This window comes from Photinus pyralis, unplaced genomic scaffold (assembly GCF_008802855.1).
Source record: "Photinus pyralis isolate 1611_PpyrPB1 unplaced genomic scaffold, Ppyr1.3 Ppyr1.4_LG3a, whole genome shotgun sequence".
NCBI classification, from domain to species: Eukaryota; Metazoa; Arthropoda; class Insecta; order Coleoptera; family Lampyridae; genus Photinus; species Photinus pyralis.
In genome coordinates this window covers 14375165-14398649 of record NW_022170509.1, presented here as the reverse complement: position 1 = coordinate 14398649, position 23485 = coordinate 14375165, and the positions used below count along the sequence as shown (strand labels likewise).

Genomic DNA, 23485 nt, shown 5'->3' with positions numbered 1-23485 from the left:
AGTAAATAATAAGTTTTTATACTGGTAGCGCTATCTAACGGTAAAATTATAGCACCTCCGGAACCCATATCGAAATTATTTTCTTCAATTATCGATCTCACAAGTAATCTAACTCAAAATAGACTAGTGCCTGCACATCTACACTATAGCAGGAAGCTTTTAGTGAAAATTTGAAGTCTCTAGCTATTGTAGTTGTGGAGATCTAACGCGGACAGCCGGCCTGCCAGCAATAACGAATATAATAATAATTTTCAAAAATGCGCTAAAAAACAAATGGATTAATACCGCAGGATTCAAAAACAACTATAGAATCAAGAAAATGATGTTCGACTACCTATCAAAAGCACAGTGATGTACGGGGCAGAAGTGTGGGGGGTGGAAGGAGATAGAGGACATCGAGCGGATACAAAACAAATACCTCAAATGGATCCTAGGATTGGCAAGAGATACCCAAACTTACGTACTTCTGGAGGAAACCAAACAAGATAAGATGAGGATAGAAGCGGGATATAAAGCAGTTAAATACTAAGAAAGGATAGAAAGAGGAGAAAAGGGTTACTAAAAGAAACTCTCAAGGAGAGAAGGAAGACCAAAAAAGCAAAGTGGACAGAAGAGAGAAGAAGATATTCCCAAACGAAAAGGAAAAAGAGAGTAAATATACCAATGATTATGGAGAGATACAAAGACAACCAATTACAATACCAAATTAGTCGACTAGAAAACAGCACCTACAATACCACGTACAAAGAAATAAAAACATTACACTAAAATATCTACTAAAGAACAACAAAAATATAAAGACCATTGCATGATTTAGATGCGGAAATGAAAACAGGACCGGGTAAAGATGGAAGGAAGAAAAATTTACAAATTTAGATTCTTGGCTTACAAATACTTACTAATAACTTACTAATTAGTAAGCGGCAAATTGAATATAAATTCGGAATTTGGGGGGCTAACTTCACGGACAAGATCACGGCGTGTCAAAGTTGCCATTTTCAATAGACTTGTTACATGTTGTACGTAGGTTAACTGTGCAAAGTTTGAACCGAATGGGTCCAAGCGTTTGGCAGTTATCGTGTTCACGGACGGACATACGGACACCATCGACTCCCCTATAAAGCTTATATCGCTTTGCTCTGGCGTTTAATAATTGGTTGTAATAAGGGTTTAACAGGTAAAGGTGCCCTACATTATAATCATCGGCAGCCCGAGCCCGGTACCGATCTTATAGGCGAAGAGACGAAGTTTTATTACCATGGTATTTCCGAACCTGAACCCCCTAAATTAAATATCTACATTTATAATTAAAACGTAATTGGAGCGACGACGTACCGCCTCTCAAAATTTACCGCCAGGGGCTAATAGTCCCGTAGCCCCCCTAAATCCGGCACTGGTTAAGGTTATTGGATGCAACTCTTGATCGGCATCTTTCCATTCTTGACATTTCTAACTTTAGATAACACCACATTTTTATTGACAAAAAACAAGTTTCATTTTTTTCATGGTGGGCAATAATAAACTTGCACCAGTTATTTATTTAGACCAGGGATTCCCAAAGTGGTCGAAATTGGTTTCCGGGGGGTCAAAATAAACGAAGACTAATTTAGGGGGGTCGACGAGGTCTCAAAATCAACCCGTACTCTAATCAACACAAGTTATTATTTGAAATTGTCAAGATACTTGTCATGAGTCGTGTTACGTGTACCAACTTGTACATAACAAGAATAATGACTAATATTTTAGTAGGAAAATAATAGGGAAAATAGGGATAGGGAAAAAACTAAAGATAGGATTTTTAAAGTAATTTGGTAATGGGGGTTTGAGGTACGTTTATTTTGGAAAAAGGCGATCCGACCCAAAATAGTTTGGGAATCACTGATTTAGACTACAAGTGCCTGTTTATTCTGCGTCGACTCTAAAAGTGCGTGCCAAGCAATTCGAGCATTTTTATCGTTTTGAGTTTCTCGGTTAGGGACCAGACACGGCGTCTACGTAACTTTGCCGGATAACTAAAAAATGCGTTTTAAGGGAATTTTTCGAAAGAAGAAAAAATCGTCTCATGTGATGGTTGTCCCCTCGTTTGTCCGTTCTCGAGACCTCGAGAATGAAAAGAGACAGGGATGTCAAACATTCGGCAATCGATTTCTGATTTCAAGTATCAGTGTTATTGAATATGAGCCGGATGTAGGTGCGAGCGGTGCACAAACGATCGATCTTATTGCGGAGACGCAATTGTTTTGGGAGATATAATGTACTTTGGGGAACGAAGTGTCGGAACAGGGTGCTCACGAAGTGAAAATAAAATCCTGCCAAAAAACCGCAGTAAGTGTTATTTCAAATTTCCCCTTTACGGATAAGAATTTCCCTCCTGAAAGTCGTATGCAAAAATCACATGAGCGCTTACAGTAAGTATCACTTCTTTGTCCGGTTTTTTATTAACACTAAACCAAGTCGTGTAGCGTTTCCTGACTGCATTAATTGAGATTTTTTTTCGGAGTAAAAGGAAATGCGGCTTACACCTTAAGGAACACGATTAAGGAACAATTTTTCACCACATGAGTCAGCTTTTCTCACGTTGCCTACTGCAACTGTCAATTGTTGTCAATACACCTACGCATTTTTTCTCGCATAATTCGTGGTAGGATTCGATGAACAACAAAGATATGAGGCTCCGGACCTTGGGGTGTGGGGGAGCTGTAGGTAAAATTGCACAGAGCCAGAGAGCGATTAACGTAAGAAGAAGATCCTGGAAACGCCCCGAGCGTCGAGTCCCCATGCGCCAGTGTCCTTGTCCTCTCCGCATTCTTAAGTGCGGAAAAGGGTTGAAGATTTTTACAAATATAGGGAAAGGCTGCCCTACATGTATAAAACTATGGTGGAGTAGTTTACTCACCGCTGTTTCTGGCCTCATTTCCGGAAGGGCGTTTTCGGCTCTGGCCAATTCAAGTTTCTGGTAGCTACTTGAATTGAGGTAATTCCGTCGAACTTGCAGCATCAAGATCTCGTTGCGTAACTTTTCGACGGCTGGGTGGTAATGCGTTCGCCTTCTTGTGACCGCCGCTTGCTGCATTTCAAAATATTTTTTTAAAAATTCGTTCATTTCGAAATAAAACTGACACTGATCAAGAAACAGAGCTTTTTGGAATGGTAACATGGTTAATTGAACTTTGGTCGTAACCTGTGGTATAAACTGATACCGTGAAGACTGAATCATTCACGCATGATTTCCGTACCGGCCTACGTTATCGTTGTATATTTTCATAATACATAAACGCATACCTCACTTTTACAATCATGCTCTTTGTGCATATTGGTAGCATAAACAAGGTTTCCAATTAGTAAGGAGATTATGAATATTAGCAATTTGAGACTGATGTTTATCAAAATAATCATTTCCGGTCGCATAAGGATTACTTATTCAAAAAAACCTAAAGTGCAATATCATGTCAATGAAGTCGGTTCAAATTCGTACCACATGAAAAAATTTGTTTACGCATACTTACTATCAGATATCACGCTTCAAACTGTAAACAATTTTCAATCAAAAACAGAGACAGACCCATTATTTTTTATTTCCTGTCAGATTGTAAAAAAAAGCTAATTTCTTTTGCTCGACGAGGTACGTTTAGTAAATGTACAAACTTCATTTCAAAAATCATTATTGTGGAATGGACCATTATCGGTTTTTCAATATACACTTTTGTCAGCGGACCTTTCACCTACAAAGAATAGGTCTTATAGGTAACTTGAAGAGAGAACGCCCCTTGGATTTTTTGAAAATATGAGCTATCTTGTTATATATCAAGAAACGATAAAGTCAAGGATAAAGTCGTCGCACGAACGTGGCTTTCGTCACGTATAACACCAATATTTAATAACGCCCTGTTTTCGGAATTGTTCTCGCCACCCTCCCTTCGTCACACGTTTTCTAGTGTTCCTGTTCAAAATGTTATGATTATGTATTTGAAGATTGAAATTAATGATAATTGCCGTAAGATTGACCTTGACTGCATAGTATACGTATGGCACTCCCACTTTGCCCAAATCAACTAAAAATATGCCTATATAATTAGGACTAATTAAAGATTAATTGGTATCCACAAAATTAGAATTGGTACCCGCTTAGTTTTGTCGGAAAACCGATTTTTAAACTTTTTTAACTTGCATTCAAGTTAGCACCTCCACTTTTCCCGATTGAAATTTTATTAGTTGGATCAAAAACTATGAATTAACCTTCCTGGTCCCAGGTGGGGTAAATTCTCACCCCAGCGTGAACTTTTTTGTTTATATTTTTTATACAGGGTGGTGACTAGCGTAAGGCATCATAGGGATTTCAATGTAAAATTCATAACATGCATGGCTCCCCAAATTATTTTAGAGCAAAAATGTATGGTTTTTTGTAGAAAAAAAAATTTTACGTCATTCAACGGTATTAGTTTCATTTTTTTTAATTAATAAAGACGGTAAATTGGAAAAATAAAACTCGTATCTTTTTCAATAATCTGTGTGATGCCAAAAACTACGCTAATATTCGTCATGCCATGGAATGTCTGCTGTAAAACAAATCAAATTCTATCAAAAAGTATTTTATTTAGAACAGCGAATTAAACATAAAGAAGAACCAAATTAACAAGTTAAAAAGTAATCGTAAACGATTTACATAAAGCGCATTTCCACTTGCATTCATTTCCCATTTGTAAGATGCAACTTCTGTTAAAATCGTAAAAATCCGGCCACAAATATGAAAGATAGCGTTGCACATGGGCAATCCATTGTTGACGTGCTACTTCAATTTCAGTTTATGAGAAGAATTTCATTTCAATGCTTTTCTAAATAAGAAGTTGGAACTGCGCATGCGCAAACCTAAATTTTAAAACTAATTTACTATAACTAACTAATAAACTAACCTAAGTATCAAATTTCACTTNTGGCGTTTGATTTTCCTTTATCCCAAGTGCCTATGTATCAAATTTCGTTTAAATTCTTCCATAAATAAAAAAGTTGGCACTGCGCATGCGCAAAAACCAAATTTTGAAATTGGCGTTTGATTTTCCTTTATCCCAAGTGCCTATGTATCAAATTTCGCTTAAATTCTTCCATAAATAAAAAAAGTTGGCACTGCGCATGCGCAAAACCAAATTTTGAAATTGGCGTTTGATTTTCCTTTATTCCAAGTGCCTATGTATCAAATTTCATTCAAATACTTTTATAAGTAAAAAAGTTTGCAATTCGGTTTATAAATGGTCGAGATGCGAAAAGGGCACTGTGAATTTGGAATCGATTCGATCCAACTTTTGGCATTGCGTATTATATGGCTAAATCTATGCCCATATTGAATTTCATGCAATTCAGTTCATAACTAACGGAGATGTAAAAGCGATCGAACATTTCTAAACAAAGTTATCGTTCACACGGACAGATAGATGGACAGACAGACAAAGGAACAGACGGAGAGACCAACCGGCAGGCGACAGATAGCAATGCAAAATTATAAACGATCTCTAGGATCGTTAATAAACGGCAAAAGTGTAAAATTATGGAACATGTAAAAAAAGGTTTTTTGTTTTTTTTACAATAACTTTTTTTGTAAGCGGTACAGAAAAAATTCCTTCCTTGGTACAAGACTCGACACCATAACGAACCAAATAGCGAAAAAAGTAGAACAATAGCTCTTAAGATAAAAAACTAGTAGCGTCGCAAAGTTGCGGACGGACGGACGGACGGACGGACAAAGTGGCCACAATAGCGCATTTTTTTTTTATTTTTGTGGAAATGCGCTAAAAACGGTTTTCTAGTATAACAATTTACAATAGATGTTCGAATTAGTCACCATTAACTAAAGACAGTAACCAAGTCGATCATACAATCCATTTCAAACTGCTGCTAATTGATAATTGGATATCTTGTGACATTCTTCTTCATTACACCTTTCCATAATTTCGAAATAGAAAGCTACCCCTACTCGTCTTTCACAATCGCCTTTACGTAGTCCTTGATGGCATTTAAATTTGTAGGACACGATCCGTTTATAATTTTGTATTGATGTCTGTCTGTCCGTCTGTCTGCCCTTCTATCTGTCCGTCTGTCTGTCCGTGTGCACGATAACTTTGTGTGGAAACGTACTATGGCTTTGAAAATTGATATACATGTTCTTCAGGATATAAGAAAGGTCACTATTGTTTTTCAGCTACGTAGACCAACGGGCCAAAAAGTTACAGCCCAAAAACTCCCTCAACCTCCAAAAAGGGTATCTTTTACAAGTCTTTGTTACAAAGAACATATGAATGTCCGGTTTTCTGTGTTATAGTAAATATTCCTTCTCAGCCAGATGCAAAAAAAGATTGCGCACGCGCATTCCAACTTTTGTATTTGCGCAATCTTAATTTACCTCGAATAAAAGTAAAAGTAGTACCGAACCGAAAAATTTGTTTTGCGCATGCGCAGTCGGATTTTTTGTTTGTTAAGATATTTAAATGAAATTTCCTAAGTAGGTACCTCAAATAAAAGTAAAAATGTCGATTCAAAAAATTTGTTTTACAAGCCATGCTGATCTGATGGAACACAAACAACCCCTTAAGGTGTATTGTAAAAATGATGTATGTGTGAAGATCTCGAGGATCGTTCGGTATTCAGTTGTATCGGATTTTTCTTTTGTAAAATTCTAAAAACACGGCTATGATGTAGAGACCTGCGTCGAATGCAATCTACCCCAATTTTGCATTTGGATTTTCAGTTATTGAAGCCAAAGCACGTTGAAGGTGTTATCATTTGCATCATTTTCGTTGTTATTCTGAACAGCGTCGTTACATTTACAATTATTAAACAATGTACCTACCTTTAGTTTCAAGTTTTGGAATATACGCGTAATAGTAGTTTGACTTGGAATTGACCTCTCTGGATATTTTACACTAAACAAAGCGGCAACTTGATGGGCACCATTTCCCGTGTAAAACCATTTCAATTTTCTCGGATAATAAAACATTTTTATTTTATTTAATACATTTTATAAACGAAGTTACTACACGAAATAATTAATGTGATGTCAAAAATAACAGAAGGGCCTACTTTTTGATTTTTAAAATTCCATATCACGGTTTATTGAAAAAGATGCGGTTTTTATTTTTCCAATTTTCCGTCTTTATTATGAAAAATGTGGAAAACTAATACGGTTGAATGGCGTAAAAATTTTTTTTTACAAAAAACCTTAATACCTTTTTGCTCTAAAATAATTTGGGGACATATTATGAATTTTACATTGAAATTCTTATGTTGCGTTACGCAAGTCACCACCCTGTATAGTCGTTTTATCTAGCTTATGTTTGGTAACATTGTTTTTTGTAGTGTAAGATACTTATTCAATTCAAGCACAAGCCGAAAACAGTTTAAGGAATTTCAGATTTATTTAAACATTTGCAGTGATTCTCTAACGGGGTGAGCACTCACCCCGAGTGGTATTAGGTAGATCGGATTTGGTCAAGTTTTCAAATATCTTTTGCTATGATTGCTTTCTGTAGATAACCAAATGTTAGGCACTTTTTGGAAATTTCGAGGGAAATTTTAATCGATACCCATTGTTTGTAAAAGTTCTTATGGGACTATTCACTATCATATGGGTCAATTAGTATCATTAGGCTTACAAAAATGTGGAAAGACATTGTGCAAGCTTTTGAAGGGATATAAATACAAGTACGCTATGTAAAAAATCTGTATAAAATGTTAAATTTAGTGTACCCACTTAATGTGTGGGTAACCACTGATTCTTCAATAATAGATTTTTTAAATTCGTGCTGCCTAAATGAGCTATACTGTATCAAATATTACCAACTAACAATAATCCGTTGAGATTTTCATTGTTTAAACAATTTATACATTTTTTAAACAATTTTTTACTAAAAAAAGAATAATTCTCAGAATTAATAAAAATAAATGGAACCTATAGATTAAAGACTAATTTGTACCCACAAAATTGCAATTTGTACCCGCTTGGTTCCGCTGGAAAACCGATTCTAAGGTGGGGGGTGTTGACTAGAAATCAAGTTAGCACCCCACTTTTTCCGATTGAAAGTATATTATAGTCGCATCAAAATCATTGAACATTGAAAGCATTGAACACTAATGTGTAGCCAAGTTAGATTTTCATTGTTTAAACAATTTATACATTATTTAAACATTTTTTTTCTAAAACAATTCTCAGAATTAGTAAAAAGAAATGCAACTTAGAACTAATTTGTATACTCATAGACAAAATTATATTGTTAGGAAGTCGTCTGAGTCTGAGGGCTAAATTAGTAACGATCCTAGAGATCGTTTATAATTTTGTATTGCTGTCTACCTGTATGTTCGTTTGTCTGTCTGTCCATGTGTACGAAAACAATAACTATTTAGAAACGCCCGATCGCTTTGAAAATTGCTAAACACGTTCTTAAGAATATAACAAAGGTCGCTATTCTTTTCAGCGACGTATACGATTGGGCCAAAAAGTTATTATAAAAATGATCGATGCGGGCCGGGCTACTGTTGTACAGGATGAGTCAACGATTGCGCGGAGTAACTTAATGCCTTGAAGATAAGATTTTTCTATAGAGTGCTTTTGTATCATGACCAAAATGGTACATTTTTTAAATAGAACCCCCTGTATTTGAATGCATTTTTGAATTTTACGTATAATTGTACGTCTTTTTAGCGCATTTTTTAAGAATTAAAAGAAATGTGGTATTGTTTGCGTTTTGTCCGTCCGTCCGGACCCACTTCTACCGTCTTGAACTACTTCTAGGGGATTAGTCCTAGAGTCCTGGAATTTTTTGCAGTAGGTAGCGTATACCTTGAAGGTGTGCCAGACGGCTATCAAATTTCGCTGTCTAAAAGGGGGGCTCCCCCACGAATTATTTCCTGAGAGGCTATTTTTGAAAGTAAAACGTGCATAACTTTTACATACGACAACCAATTGGTTTCAGATTTTGGCGATTTTGCATACGCATGCCCTTAGTGGTGCCGAGCTAAACTTTAGGAAATGGGGGGGGGGGGGGGCACATGTTCTACCCTTTATGGTATTCTAATGAAAGGTGTCATCGAAATAAATTGATTTGCACAAACTATAACTTTCTCGTGCGACTCTTTTTCGAGATCAGTGAGCGAGGGGGGAGGGGGTTAAAAATTAATGTTATCTCTCATTGTATTCTAATTAAAGTTCTTAACGAAAGGAACCGTTTTCTACCAACTACTGCCCTTCTTTCTGTCCTCTTATCAAAGTACGGAGCGGAGGGGGCAGTGGAACTAGTTTTATCCTTCATTGTACTCTAATGAAAGGTCTCAACGAAAGGAATTAATTTCTACCAACCATAGCCATCCTCCTAGACCTCTTATCGTGATCGAGTATATTCCCTTATACCTCAAGAACGTATTGCCGGCAGAGGGTATATTCACAAAGGGTGATTGAGACGTCTGCAAGAAATACACCCATTGGTGATGTCAAAACAAAAGCTATTTCGGTTAAAAAAAATGCGCTTTATCTGCACAAGAGTTGTGCACAATTTATATTTGTTTATTATATGGTTAATATCCGAAAAGCTAGTAGTTTTACAGATAATTCAATTTTTAATAAAAATTGGGCATTTGCAAGCGTCAGTATATTGTCAAAATTATTACTTAAATTTTGATCCCAGGCTTTATATTATATTTTATATTATCCTGGGCTAACTAAAAGTCAAATAAATACATCTACTATGAAACATTAAAAAAATAGCTTTTTTCTATACCCAAAGTTACAAAACTTCACATTAAAAAATCTCACTTTTTTTAAATGGAACACGCTGTATATTTTTCTGCCATCTTTTAGCTCCTCCAAAAACCTTCAACTTTTGATAATAATGATAGTTTTCGAAATATCCTGGTTTTTCTGGTTTTTTATATTCTAATCTTAAATAAGTTATATGTAATTTACATAATAGTGAGGTGGCCATGCAAAAAAAGGCAATTTTTATCTGCCTCGTTCAAAGCTAAAATCATATTTATTAATTCATTTTTCTAATAATTTATTTAAGTCTATAAAAACTGGGGGTACCAAGTGTCGGAGGAGGGTACTCACAAAGAGCGATTTGTACGTTTAGAAGAAAAATATCCATTAGTGATGTCAAATATATAAGAGCGAATATCTCGAACAGTGTCAGAAAAAGGTACTCATAAAGGGCAAGGCGAACGTCTGGCCGAGACACATCTACTAGTAATATTAAAACATTCAGTACCAATATCTGCAGAACGGAGTGTCGGAGGAGGGTACTTAATTAATTTTGAGAATTGCCAAACCACAATCTTCGACCCAGGACCCAAAGGGGGCTGAGCATTGAACCACTGACCAGGTGCACAGAATTACTAGAGCGGAAAGAAGCTATTGCCCGAAGCATTTGAAAAAGTATGGCGAACTTCAGAGAACCCTTTCAAGGGAATTCTGTGAGTTGGCGGAGTCGTACCTGATGATCAGGGTGAAACAAGGAGAAGAGTACTCTCAGTTCAAAAAGACGTCGGCTGAGGTATCCCTGAGCAGTGTAGTGAAACCCTTTATCTTCTGTACAGGGTGTCTGAAATTCGAGGGTGAGAATATGGATCTCGAAAACGGTAAGATTCACGAAATCGGTTAAAGGGAGGCAAAGTGGCGCACTTTTGGGCAGAATTTAACGTTTCTTAGAAAGTGAAAGAATTTTGAATACTTTGGGAGGATTTTTTATTTTACATTCTGAAAGTGCCTGTTCTCTTGAAAATATACATGAATCAGAATTTCTTAGTTACTAAACGGTGCCACACTAAAATTGACAATAAAGTAAAGTGAAATTAAAGCAGGGTTGTAGCTGGACAGTAAATTTTGAGAGGGCAAGAAATGTTCAGGAGGAGAGAAAAATATTCGTATTAATTACATAAACGCCCTCCACCCCCCACTCCCGGAGGAGAGAGGCGCCAACCCCTTTTTGACTTTAAAACCTTAATACAACATTTTAAGACATACGTTTGGTAATAGTAGCGGTAGAAATAGTGTCCATATTGGAGTATTAGTGAAAGTGATAGTTTATTTATTTCTTGTCCTTCTGTTGTTCTGGGCCCTCAACAGGCTTTCGCCCACTTACAGAGTGACCCGCATAATGGTCTTTATAGGTGCCCCTGCAGAAGGTCTTAAGTTGTTCTATACTACTTCGGTATTTACCTTACGGAAAACTCTCCAGGAGTCACTCCTTGGACCAACCCTGTGGGACATACAGAGTGAGTTTTTTTCATGTCCTCCCGACATACCATCTGTCGTGGTATTTTCGATTTTCTGCTCTCAGTAGCTGTACAGTTGTGGTCGTGTCCTGATTTTTTCAAAGCCGCAACGAATCCCACTGAGATTAATCTCATTTAAAAGTTGACCGCATTGAAACCTTTTCCCAGGTTGGCTCAGGAATGTGCCTCTTGAGTGCTGAGGCAATAGGTTGGAAAGTTTTTCCATCCAATACGGTTATTCTTTTCCATAACCAGATTTAGTATCATTACAACCATCACGACCAAGACTCCAGACCTGACAGTGCAAATGCTGCATTGTCCTCACATTTGCAATCGTCTGTCTGGGAGCTTCTAGGGTAGCAATTGAGTAATATAGTCAAATACCTATTAATATTTATTGTGCACCCCAATACATGAACATGAAAATTATTGTGATTAATAATAGTATAATAATATAATATATTTTTATTTATTTTATTTCCCAATATGATTAATATATAGAGGTTTAATTGGCTTCCATTTTCTCACTTTATTCTTCAGAATCGGTTTGAGTAAGGAATTCTTCAGAGTCATCTTCGACCTACGAGGAATATTTAAAAACGCTTATCTCATTTGTAGTCTGCTTTCTTACGTTGTCGTCGTTCAAATCCACTGCTGCATAGATAGGTTGGTTCATTGGAGACTGCGATAGTGATGTGCGATTCTCTTGCGATTCCCCATTTGACATCCAATTCGGAACGTAAGCCTAAAACAGTTTAGCATAAAATTAGTGTATTAGAGAAAAGCACAAAGAAACGTTAAGAAATAATGTATTGGCACGAGAAACGGAGGAGTGGTTTGATTATACACCATATGTCGAATATTCCTAATAGGTGTCTGATTTTTTTATTTTTTTATTGCCTTTATTTTATAGTGGGCGGAGTGTTAGCAATTTGCTACTCTTCCCACTCAACCCACTATACAATCACAAACAGCCATGCCTTACCTGGGATTTGAACCCAGGACCCTTGTAGCCAAAGTTTTATCAGTGTTAAGCCGTTGTAGTTCACTATAGTAATGCGGCACAAGTGTTTTATTCACTATTGCAAAACGAAAACAATCATTAATCACAAATAAATAATGTTATTGGGGAAATATAGACATTTAGAACTTTTATGGTAATGATAGCCTTCAAAACCGCGAAGCACTGCTGAAACCAGGGAAAGTAAAGAAGAAACTGTAGAATTTGAATTTCCTTTTCAGAAGACTGGTTTCCTGCAGGGAAATTTAATTCAAAGGGGGTTGTTGTACACAAAGGAAAATGCAATCGGAGTCTTTTGGTTAGATTATATTCCGTGGGATGCTGGAATGTTATGTGAGAGAATAGAAAGTCTAATTTCAAAATACATCTCGGTAATGACCTTAGGACTAGAACATATAATTAGTATAATTGTAGTCTAGCCAACTACAAATTAAGCGAACTCTCCAAATAGAAAATGAACCACCTTCAAAAAGTAGTAGATGTAAGTATTCGGATTCAAATTTCGTTTTGCCTTAAAAAAATATAGGTTGGTGGATGGCGCTATTATGGCCACTTCATTCGTCCGTCCGCCCAGTTTTTTTTCAAGGTATATAGTTCGATCTTTTGTATTCGGTGGCTTCAGTCATCTTTCTTATTTATGTAGAATTTTTTCGAAATTTTAACCACAGATGTACAAAGACAAGCATATCGCATATTGTAAAAATCAGTTGCGAGTAAACAACCTTTTTATCTCTAGAGATATTTTTTTAAATTTTTGCTAAAGATTCTTCTAGTAAAGACAAGCATATCTCAAATTGTAAAAATCAGATGTACGTATATGTAAACTGCGCAATGTCAACTTTCTTTTGTCGATACTTTTGAGATGTTAACCAAAGATTCTTCTAGTAAAGGCAATCATATAGCATATAACTTCAGGTGTTCGCATGGGCAGATTGCGTAATGCTGAGTTTCTTATTCATAAGAATAATTATGCCATAACTTATTTTCCTTTGTACACATGTTACATGAACTTTCGGGAAGTACTGACCAATTCCTGGAAAATGCCTTAACGCGAAAACCTTTTTTCATTTTTTGAACTAATCTGGACTATAGAATCTATTAATCCCAAATATGACACATTTTTATATAGACATTCTATTTAAAAATATCATTGTAACGGACCCACTAAAGTCGATTATTTCTGAACGGAAATAACTTTCTAGACAAAACTCAATTGCTTTTAAAGAAATCCATTTTTTTGTGGGTTGATAATCAAACAAAAAAAATACATGCAAGACAAAACGGCTTAAATTGCCTACAGAATGAGCTCTTTACGAGTTGAAGAATGTCCATAAACCTAGCGGAGCAAGGTCAGCAGAACACAATCAAACATATTGCATAATTAGGTGCTAATTAAGTGCCCTATTCCAGAATTAAATGCTCCTTCTTTTCTTAATTATTACATGTTTTGCTAGATTCATATGAACTCAGGAGAACACTACCTCAAAAAGCCAAGAAAATGAAAAGTGAAGTAACTATAATTAGGTGCTAATTAAGTGCCCTATCCTCGAATGAAATGCTCCTTTTTCTTTAAGTTATTACATGTCCTGCCAGGTTCATATGAACTCAGGAGAACACTATCTTTAAAACTCAAGAAAATGAAAAGTGAACTAACTATAATTAGGTGCTAATTAAATTATTACATGTTCTTCTAGGTTCATAATTAAAAAAAAAGGAGCATTTAATTCGGGAATAGGACATTTAATTAGCACCTAATTATAGTTAGTTCACTTTTCATTTTCTTGGGTTTTTAAGGTAGTGCTCTGCTGAGTTCATATGAACCTGGCAGAACATGTCATAATTTAAAAAAAAGGAGCATTAAATTCGGGAATAGGGCACTTAATTAGAACCTAATTAGCACCTAATTATAGTTAGTTCACTTTTCATTTTCTTGGGTTTTTGAGGTAGTGCTCTGCTGAGTTCATATGAACCTGCCAGAACGTAATAATTTAAAAAAAGGAGCATTTAATTCGGGGATAGGGCACTTAATTAGCACCGAATTAGCACCTAATTATAGTTAGTTCACTTTTCATTTTCTTGGTTTTTTGAGGTAGTGCTCTGCTGAGTTCATATGAACCTGCCAGAACGTAATAATTTAAAAAAGATTGCGCATTTAATTCGAGAGTAGGGCACTTAATTAGCACCTAATTAGCACCTAATTATGCAATATGTTTGATTGTGTTCTGCTTACCTTGCTCTGCTAGGTTAATGGACATAGTTGAAGAATAACATGATTTTTTAATTAACTTTTCAACATCAATCAAGTTTAAAATTATGATGATTTTTTCTCTTAAATATTCAAACCTTGAATTTTACATAAATAAAAGAGGTGTGGTATGTTATATTTTCCGTTGTCTTTTCTTGTGTATTTTAAAAGTTACGAGCAAACCACCATTTCATCAATACAACTGTTTGGGATTAACGAGTTTGACCAACAAATTGGAAAACAATTGAATTGTGTAAAAATTTGCACTTTCAAGTTTCTTATTGATTTTTTCTAATCAGTAAACATTTACACAGCAGTTTTAACAATGGTTGTAGAGGGGATCAACATAAAATTTTTCGAAAAAAACCGAGAGTCCGTGTTTTGTTTGAGAGCCACCTTCAAGAAAGTGGTAAAATTGGCATTTCATCTGGTGACACAGACTGGCACGTCTTTGAATAGGTTTTGGGGTATTCCCCTTCCCATTTTTTTCAAAATTCCGACCATGAAAGAGCGCACACCTAAATGGAGGTGCGAACAAAAATTATGATTTCAACGAAATTTGGTATCTCGAGGTTTTTGAACATGAAATTCTTGTATCTGGAAATTCAAAAAAAAATTCTACTGCAATTCTAGATCGGACAACAAAAATGAAGAGAATTCCACGCAATTTGTTGCGTACATATGATGAGGAACAAAATTGTGGAACAGTTTTTTTAATCACTTTTCAAACAAAAGTTTCATGGTGGGAATTTTGAAAAGGACATATCCCAAAACCTATTCAAAGACATGCCGGCAGTCTTTCTAACTTGTATGGTTGCCGAGACAAAAATTGCAGAAAAAATGCAAATTTTTACACGTTTTTGAGGGTGGCTTCCAAATGAAATTTATTTAGGTGCGCTTTTTTAACGATAGCTACCGGAACTCAAGTTCTTCTATTTTACGTTCCAAATATAAGTACTGGTCGTGGCGGTTTTCAAAAAATCGAATCTGATTCAAACATTATTATGGATTCCGCACTACCAACAACGGCTTTCCGCGAATCTTTTCCAAATTCCACCTCGGTACTATTTATTGGCTCTCTTGCGATCAAGACGCGATTTAATTAATAACTCCCATTTTCAGAGTAATGTTAATGGCCAAAAACCCGAATGAATCCCAAAATTTCCCCCAAAGCTAATTCCCACTATTATTTTTACTAAGTACTGCCCCTTTTAATTGCGCCAATATTGGAATCGATATATTCACGGAAGCGTCAGCTGTCTTCGTTTTTTACGATCTAAGCTTGACCTCGTGCTGACTACGCACTTGTAACCAACTGCCCCTAATGGAAAATCAACTCTCTAAAATTCGATATCCTGTAAAATTCTGTGATCCGCAATTCCCAAATTGCTCTATTCTTAAAGTCCCAAAATGTCTAACTTCACACGAAATTTTGAAAAAATTTAAATGCCAATTTAGAGCTACCGTTACAAGAGAATCTTCCGAGGGCGAATCTTTCCGGAGCAAATCTTCTGTGGGCGAGTATCCCGAGGGTTTACCATGACGACTTTTTTGGGGCGAATTTACCGTACCCGAAACGAAATTTGTCTGATGTGATTTTTATGGGGTATGCAGCAAATGATCAAAAACTCTTAAAAATTAGCAAACAGAAAGGAAGATGAGACGTTTTTTCACAAAAAATAATGTAATGTAACTTGGAGAGGGGGATATCAACTCTATATTCCAAACTTGCACATGTATGTAGTATGTGCACCCACCTGAGTGTTTTGGTTAACGTTTTCATCAATGGTCCAAGTAGTTGGATCTGGGATTTGATTAAAGGCCATGTCACTTCTCAGAAATCCAGCTTCTGGAACATTTGACGCTCCACCTTCTTGTAGAAGATTTGCCCCGTTTGCAATCTGTAAATATTTACCCCATAATCATGTGAGCTTCTATGTATGCAAAATTTACTTACTCTTATGTTAGGGTGGCTGTCAGCAAAAGGCACCTCAGGATTCAAAGACGCAGTAGGTTGCTCTGGAGTATGACTAAAGTATCTGCCATTTCCCTGCACAACGTTTGTCACATTTTCGATCTGGAAATACAATCATGACGAAGATATTGGAGGGCATAAGAAAAATATACTTACTCTAATGTTATAAGACCCATCGGCAAGGGGCAAGTGTAGGTTTTCAGTTTGATTAAAGTTCATATTGGTGCCAAAAAATCCGGCTTCTTCAGAGGTTGACATGCCACCTCCAAGTGCGTTTGACACCTGTGAATAGTTACATCATAATTGTAAAAACCAAACAAATATTTACGTTTATATCATAAGGCCAATCAGTAAAAGCCGCCCGTGAAGTGGGAGCCGAAGTAGGCAGTCCTGAAGTATAGTTATTGCTAAGAAGCTGCGCTTCCTGAACGCCTGTTCCATCTGCCTGTCGAACGTTGGTCAGGTTGGCGACCTGCAAATAATTACATCACAATGATGTGAACTTCCATGGAATTAGGTGAAAGAAAATCTATTTACGTTTATATTATAGCGCCTGTCAGCAAAAGCTACCTGTGGGAAGCCAGTGGGGAGTTCCGCGGTTCCATTAAATCCCATGTTACTGCTAAGAAGTCTGGCCCCGTGAACGATTGGCACAGTATCTCCCTGTAGGGTGTAGAATATAGTTTATGGAGTACCGGGAGATCTTATTTACCTGAATAGCATAGGGACTAGCCTCAAAAGGTACGTGTGGGTCAATAAAAGCTACAACAGGCAGATCTGCCGTTTGATTAAAGTCCATACCATTGTTAAGAAGTCCCGCTCCTTGAATGAGCACACCGTTCCGTGGCATGTGTGGCATATTTGTAATCTGTAAATGGTAACATCACAATCAATAATAAACTTATACTGAATGTATTTTTAAAACGTCACAGCTACTAAATTATTAACGTTCAGTCAGTATCCAACCGTATCAAGGATGGCAAAAAATTGTGCAGAACCGCAATTAACCGTAACAGTGAAAATTGTAGTTTTGGTTACACAATAGCGCATAAATAAATTTTACCACGAGCACGTTGGGGGTCTAGGGAGCGAACGTTCATTGCGTTTCTAATTTAAACGGCAAGTGGTAAAAAGTTTAAAGACGATTAATTAGTGCTTTTTTTAAAATCGTAAGTATACCAAGCGAACAATGACATTTTCATAATGGTAAATTATTCCAATGAATAAACTATTAAATTTACTTTCCACCAACCCGAGACTTTCGAAACCGTCCCGCGAATCGCTGCTACCGCCGCCTTGGACCAGGGGCAAGGCCGTACCCTTGGTGGCGTGCGAGTCTGTTCGCACGTCCGTCCGTTCCGTCATCACATCCAGGTAGCCGCCGACTGCCGCTACTTTTGTCCGCTCACATGAGTTAATTACTGTAATTTGTTTTATCAAAATTGCTTTAACACATGCTTCCTCCGCGCCTCTTTCCTCTAGATTTTCTTCATCCTACCATCTTATTTCAAGGTTCTTCCATTATTTGCACTTTTTCCTATCTGCTTCAGACGTCTTCCTTCACATACCGGTTCCTCACGCCGCCGCTTTCGCGATTATTTTGTACCACACCCATTCCCACCGTATTAAAATATACTTTCACTTCTTTAACGTACTCTATCGTTATACACATTCTTCTTGCACGCTTCGGTCTCGTCTTCTGCAATTACTTTTTGTTTCATTAGTTTTTCCGCCACTATGTTCTCACGCCCTTCATAATTTGTTTACGCTTATTTTCTTAAGGCCTCCCTTGAGCGCAATTCGCACAAAGAAGCACATAAAACAAAAGTTGCAAAAACATTACACCCGAGCGGTTTCATTACTGCATTTTATACTGTATTCGTTTTCTGGTCGCTCACCAGCCGGTCAAAAGCTCACCCTGTGAAAAATTCGCAAGCCGCGTCAATGTTTGTTCGCCATACGGGGGAAAATCAAAAACTGTCAATTTCAGAATGACTTCACGAGAGGTACAGACAAATGTTTCATACAAAAACTCATTTATCTGTTTTTTTCAAAATAAGTATAGGGAGTCTGGTAAATAAATTACCGGACCTAACCTAATTTGTTCATACGGAACGCCCTGTATATTTTAATCTAAAGAAAGCATATTAAACTCTCTTTTCGAAAATATAACACCCCATAGTTGATATTCAAAAAAGATTCAACTGATTAAAAAAAATTCAAAAAAGATTCAGAAAGATTTTAAAAAAATTAAAAATGCTAAAAAAATTTTTGAATCAATATTGAACATTTTTTAGTAGTCGATTGTTGAAAAGAGATTTTAATATGACATTTTTTTAGATTAAATTATACAGGGTGTTTCATTTAAAAAATGAGGTTAGGTGCAATAACTTTTTTACCTGACTCCGTACACTTATTTTGAAACAATTATTATAAACAAACTTTTGTAATAAACATTTTTCTGTATTTCTTCAACTAATATCATTCTGAAATTGACAATTTTTTTATTTTCCGCCGTATTTCTTATGGGAGATCAAATTTTGGTTTTACCATTTAACGTAAGAGCACATAACGCCTATATTACTATTTTAAAATAATAATAATAATAAATCGTCTTTTTTGAACATGTTCTCTGGCGAAATCTAGCTCAAGGCTATTCTATTTATATGTAGCACTAACAATTACGGGGTGTGCAAAATGGGACACCCTGTACGTTCAATTTTAAAGATCAGATGTCGTTAGTGGAGCTATTTATAATTTTAATCTAATCATTTTCAATTTTTGTCGACGAGAAGTGTTCTGTGACAGTATTGCAATGGAAAACGGTTACTAAACCACCTATATAAACACCGTTCTAGTTAGCTCAATTAAACTCTGGTACTAACAAACCCTTTTAGACAAACAGTTTGATTATATAATGTTCCAAGGCAAGTCCGGCATCCACTAATACGAAAAATCTCGATAAGACCTTAATTTAGTTAAAACGAGAAACTCAGCAGTCCAAAGGACTATCTAACAAATATGTAATTAACTCCTGACGTAATCGTGGGAATATAAAATTTTATCTTGAGAACTATGGGTCGTCATTTAGGGCTCGATTGAACAAAAAGCTAATTATTTACAAATGAAACAAAATTATTTGATAAAATCATTCAATAAAGCTGTAAGAAATAGTAACACTCAAGGCCACCAGACAAGTACAACGAAACAAGAGATCGATTGAAACAAATTAAATTTAAATAAAGTTGTAATTACTTTAAAGGTAATAATACTTAAAATGCAGTCAACTGCAATTCTCTTTAAACAACACGCAACAGGTGATATTGCTTCTCTTTTGCATTATTCTTGATTTCAACGACGCTGACTGACCAAACTTCTTATTGCAATGAACGGAGATAAACTTTTACAGTAATACAACGCAATTACTTCCAAATGCCACATAACTATTAACACGTAATTTCACTGAACAATAAAATAACCAAAGGTGATTATTAAAACAAAATTAAATATCTAATAATTCTTAAACAAAACTTCGACTTCGAACGCAAATAAATTGATCGAAAATAACCCCCACATTTAACCTAAAAAAATTTAAGTTCGTCTAGTACAAGGTGACCCATCGTTATGATAGGTGCTGATTCAATAAAATCATCCGCATGACGTAGTTTACACAACAGGTGTAATCGAAAAACAGTTTTTAAGAAACACATTTTTGCATGTTTTTTGGAGATGCACGTGTATATTGCTGGGTAAATGTCCCATGGCCCAACCGGAGTCAATCGTGGTCAGTCTTGGGGTAACAAACCTGAGTTTACGGTTTCAAAAGGGGGCGGATTAGAGATGAGGTGCATTAAAGCAGTCCAGAATATTAGCGAATGGTGCCTTAAGGCTTCACAGTGTGAATTTTGGAAATGGCTTTGAGTACAATATACCAAAGACTGATTGCTGAAGATTTCAACCTGGACGTTAAATGATTTTGTCAATTTTTCTCTAAAAATTGAATGTAGAAAGTACGATAAATTTGGGCATATTGGGAAAGCGTCTAAAAATTTTTCAAAAACCAAGGCCAATAACGAATGCATCAGAGCTAAAGCATTAGCGTAAATGAATTGTTGATAAGAGTTCCTAACAGTTTTATGCAGATAAATAGTTTTGTTTATGGGTAATCATTTTTCGCTTATCATCGGCTCAATTGTCCAGTTGTGAAAGTGTGAGTTGACATTACGCATAATTTATTGTAAAATTTGGTTCATGAAAACTAAAATCCTACCATTAGAAGATTATTGAGCTGCTCGTTGTTAAATTCGGAAGTGTTGGCCCATGGATCCCAACCTCCGTTGTTACTGAGGGTCGGATTAGATGGTCCTATCGCAAGATTCCTTGCATCAACTTGAATCCTAGCAGGGCCAGGTGGATACAAACAGCGTGGACGTCGCCATAGATTATCGGTTAGATACGCATTGACAACCTAAAGAATGCGATTTAGCGTCCCTTCACTATATTGGAAGGGGGAGGGCAACAAAAACTTGCCCTCACACCCCAGACAGAAAATAAGATACACACTATGGTAGAATATTTCACTCACTGGGGGTTCCGGTCTTCTTTCCGGAAAGACATTTTCGGGTCTCGCCCAAGTAATCTCTTCTCTAGCAGTATTTGGGCCGCAGTAGAATTCATATTGTTGCACCACCATCCCGTTCGGTGGTTGTCGATGGCGCCCTCTCATGTTCCTTTGCATCTTTCCAAAATAATCCCTTAAATACACCCTTAAGTGCACTGGTAACACAATCTTAGAATTCACACTTCAGACAATGGCGCACTATAAAGAGTTGCTAAGAAGACTGAATGATTCAGGAATCATCTACCTACTGGTCTACGTTATCGTTACGTATATATTTTTACACATAGATAAATGCACAATTCATTCGCCGAAGCTCTTTGTACATAATAATCGCATAAACATAACACTTCCAGTAAACAAAGGTGATTGCAAATGATTAGTAATGTTACACCGGTATGTATGAAGCTATAGTCATTTCTTTCGCACATATTATAATGACAATTCAACAAACGTAAAGTGCAATAATAGATCAATCAACTTAGTCCGAAGTACTAATCGATAGATAGATATGCGAAATTGAATATACAAATGATAACAAAACACCAGTGAATAACGAACATAAACAAATGCAGGTATTTGTTAATAGATGACCCTAAGAATTAGTTTACGTTACAAATACCACGTATTCGTCGTATATTTGTCACCGGAAGTCTCCCCCAAGAACTCACCCCCCTTTAGCAGCTTGGATTCGCATAATAAATTTCGCGTTCAAGATAACTCACCCTGAGATAATTTCGCCTGCATGAAAATTCGCTCTTTCCCCCATTCCCGTTGGAGAACTACCAACCCAGATAAAAATTCGCGTTTAGTCGATCCCATTGAGGGTCCAACTCACCTCTGAAGGTTGCTCTTCGGAAGATTCGCTCGCAGAAAGACTCCCTTTGGTCTTTACCCTCGAAATACGCGTTCCCAAAATTAAGTTCGCTTCCGCATTGTTGGCCCTCGGCAAGAGGTAACTGGAAATTTCGCCACCACTCCCGAAATATACTTTTCCGGAAATCCCAGAATCCCTTCGAATATTCACTCTCAAAAGAAAAGAAGAAAGCCAAAAGGAAATTTGTTTCAGTTGAAATATTTATAATTCGGAACACCGGGAAAATTACGTTGAAGAGAAATGGGGCTGAAAGGTATTTGGTCTTAAGAAATTGCTCTTTTGACTTTAACGTCGATAATAACTGGTTATTAATGCAAATTTAAAAAGTACTGCATTGTATTCTCACCCGTAGATAACGCTTGATTGATTGCGGCAGCGTGATCGCTTGGGGAAAATCCATTTCCGGAAATCGAAAAACTGGCACTGAAATATTTGCTCAGCAATACCTATCACCCCGCCCCTTCTGGAGGCGCTATAGTCACTATTTGATTTGCCTTCAGGTTATTCATCCCTCTTCGGCTAATTTTCCGCCGGAAACGTTACAGAAAGCTAGAGAATGACGCCCAAGGAGTTGATGCATTCTTTGTACGGTGTGTTTTTTAAACGGAACACCCTATATATTTTATTCTAGAGCCATATTAAACTTTCTTTTGGAAAATATCACAATTCATAGATGATATTAAAAAAAGATTCAAGTGAGTCAAAAAAATTCAAAGTCAAAAAAGATTTACAACAATTAAAAATACATAAGAAATTTTTGAATTTTTTTGAACCATTATTGAATCGTTTTGACATTTTTTGAAAAGAGATTTTAATATGTTATATTTTTAGACTAAATTATACAAGGTGTTTCATTAAAAAAATGAGGTTAAGTGGAGCCGTTTATAATTTAAAATTTATTGTATCATTTTGAATTTTTGGCGAACCACCTTAGCTAGCTCAATTAAACTCAGACACTAATAAAACCTTTTATATAAAAATTTTGATTATAACATTTTTCAAGGAACGTCCGGCATCCGCTACTACGAAAAATCTCGACTCTAATTTGGTTAAAACAAGAAACTCAGCAGCCATAATCTCCTCCAGACGATTCCAAAGAACTATCTAAAAAAATTTTAATTACCACCCGACATAATCGAGGGATTAATAACAAAAATTATCTTGAGAGCCCTTATATCCAGGGTGGTATTCGGGCTCGATTAAACAAAAAGCTAATCATTTACAATTGAAACAAATTTATTCGACAAAATCAATCAATGAAATTGTAATAAAGACAACACTCAGGGCCAGAGGACAAATACCACGCAACAAGGGATCGATTAAAACAAATTTAATTTAAATAAAGTTTTAATTACCATAAAGGTAATAACATCCCGTCCCCTCAATTGCAATTGCAACACAAAACATCAAGAGATATTGCTTCTTACTTTTGCTTTGAAAGCTTCCTGCTCTCCCATCACCGTTGGAATTTTGGCACCCCAGAAAAAGTTCTCGTTTAG

At 36.2% G+C, this 23485-nt stretch overlaps 1 protein-coding gene across 2 annotated transcripts; it reads right to left on the bottom strand.

Annotated features, from left to right (window-relative positions):
* Positions 1-11727: 11727 nt before the first annotated feature.
* LOC116166227 lies at positions 11728-21300 on the bottom strand. 2 transcript variants are annotated; one of them, XM_031481092.1, is made up of 10 exons: positions 21077-21300; positions 20762-20959; positions 17204-17359; positions 17029-17154; positions 16820-16963; positions 16648-16773; positions 16474-16593; positions 16274-16417; positions 11882-11995; positions 11728-11830 (listed from the first exon to the last, which is right to left on the bottom strand). In XM_031481092.1, the coding sequence occupies exons 1-10, from the start codon at positions 21227-21229 to the stop codon at positions 11780-11782; spliced, it is 1332 nt and encodes a 443-aa protein (XP_031336952.1). In that variant the 5' UTR covers positions 21230-21300; the 3' UTR covers positions 11728-11779. The 2 variants fall into 2 exon arrangements, with proteins under 2 accessions (XP_031336952.1, XP_031336953.1); XM_031481093.1 differs by having other exon boundaries at positions 17062-17154.
* Between the last annotated feature and the right edge of the window lie 2185 nt (positions 21301-23485).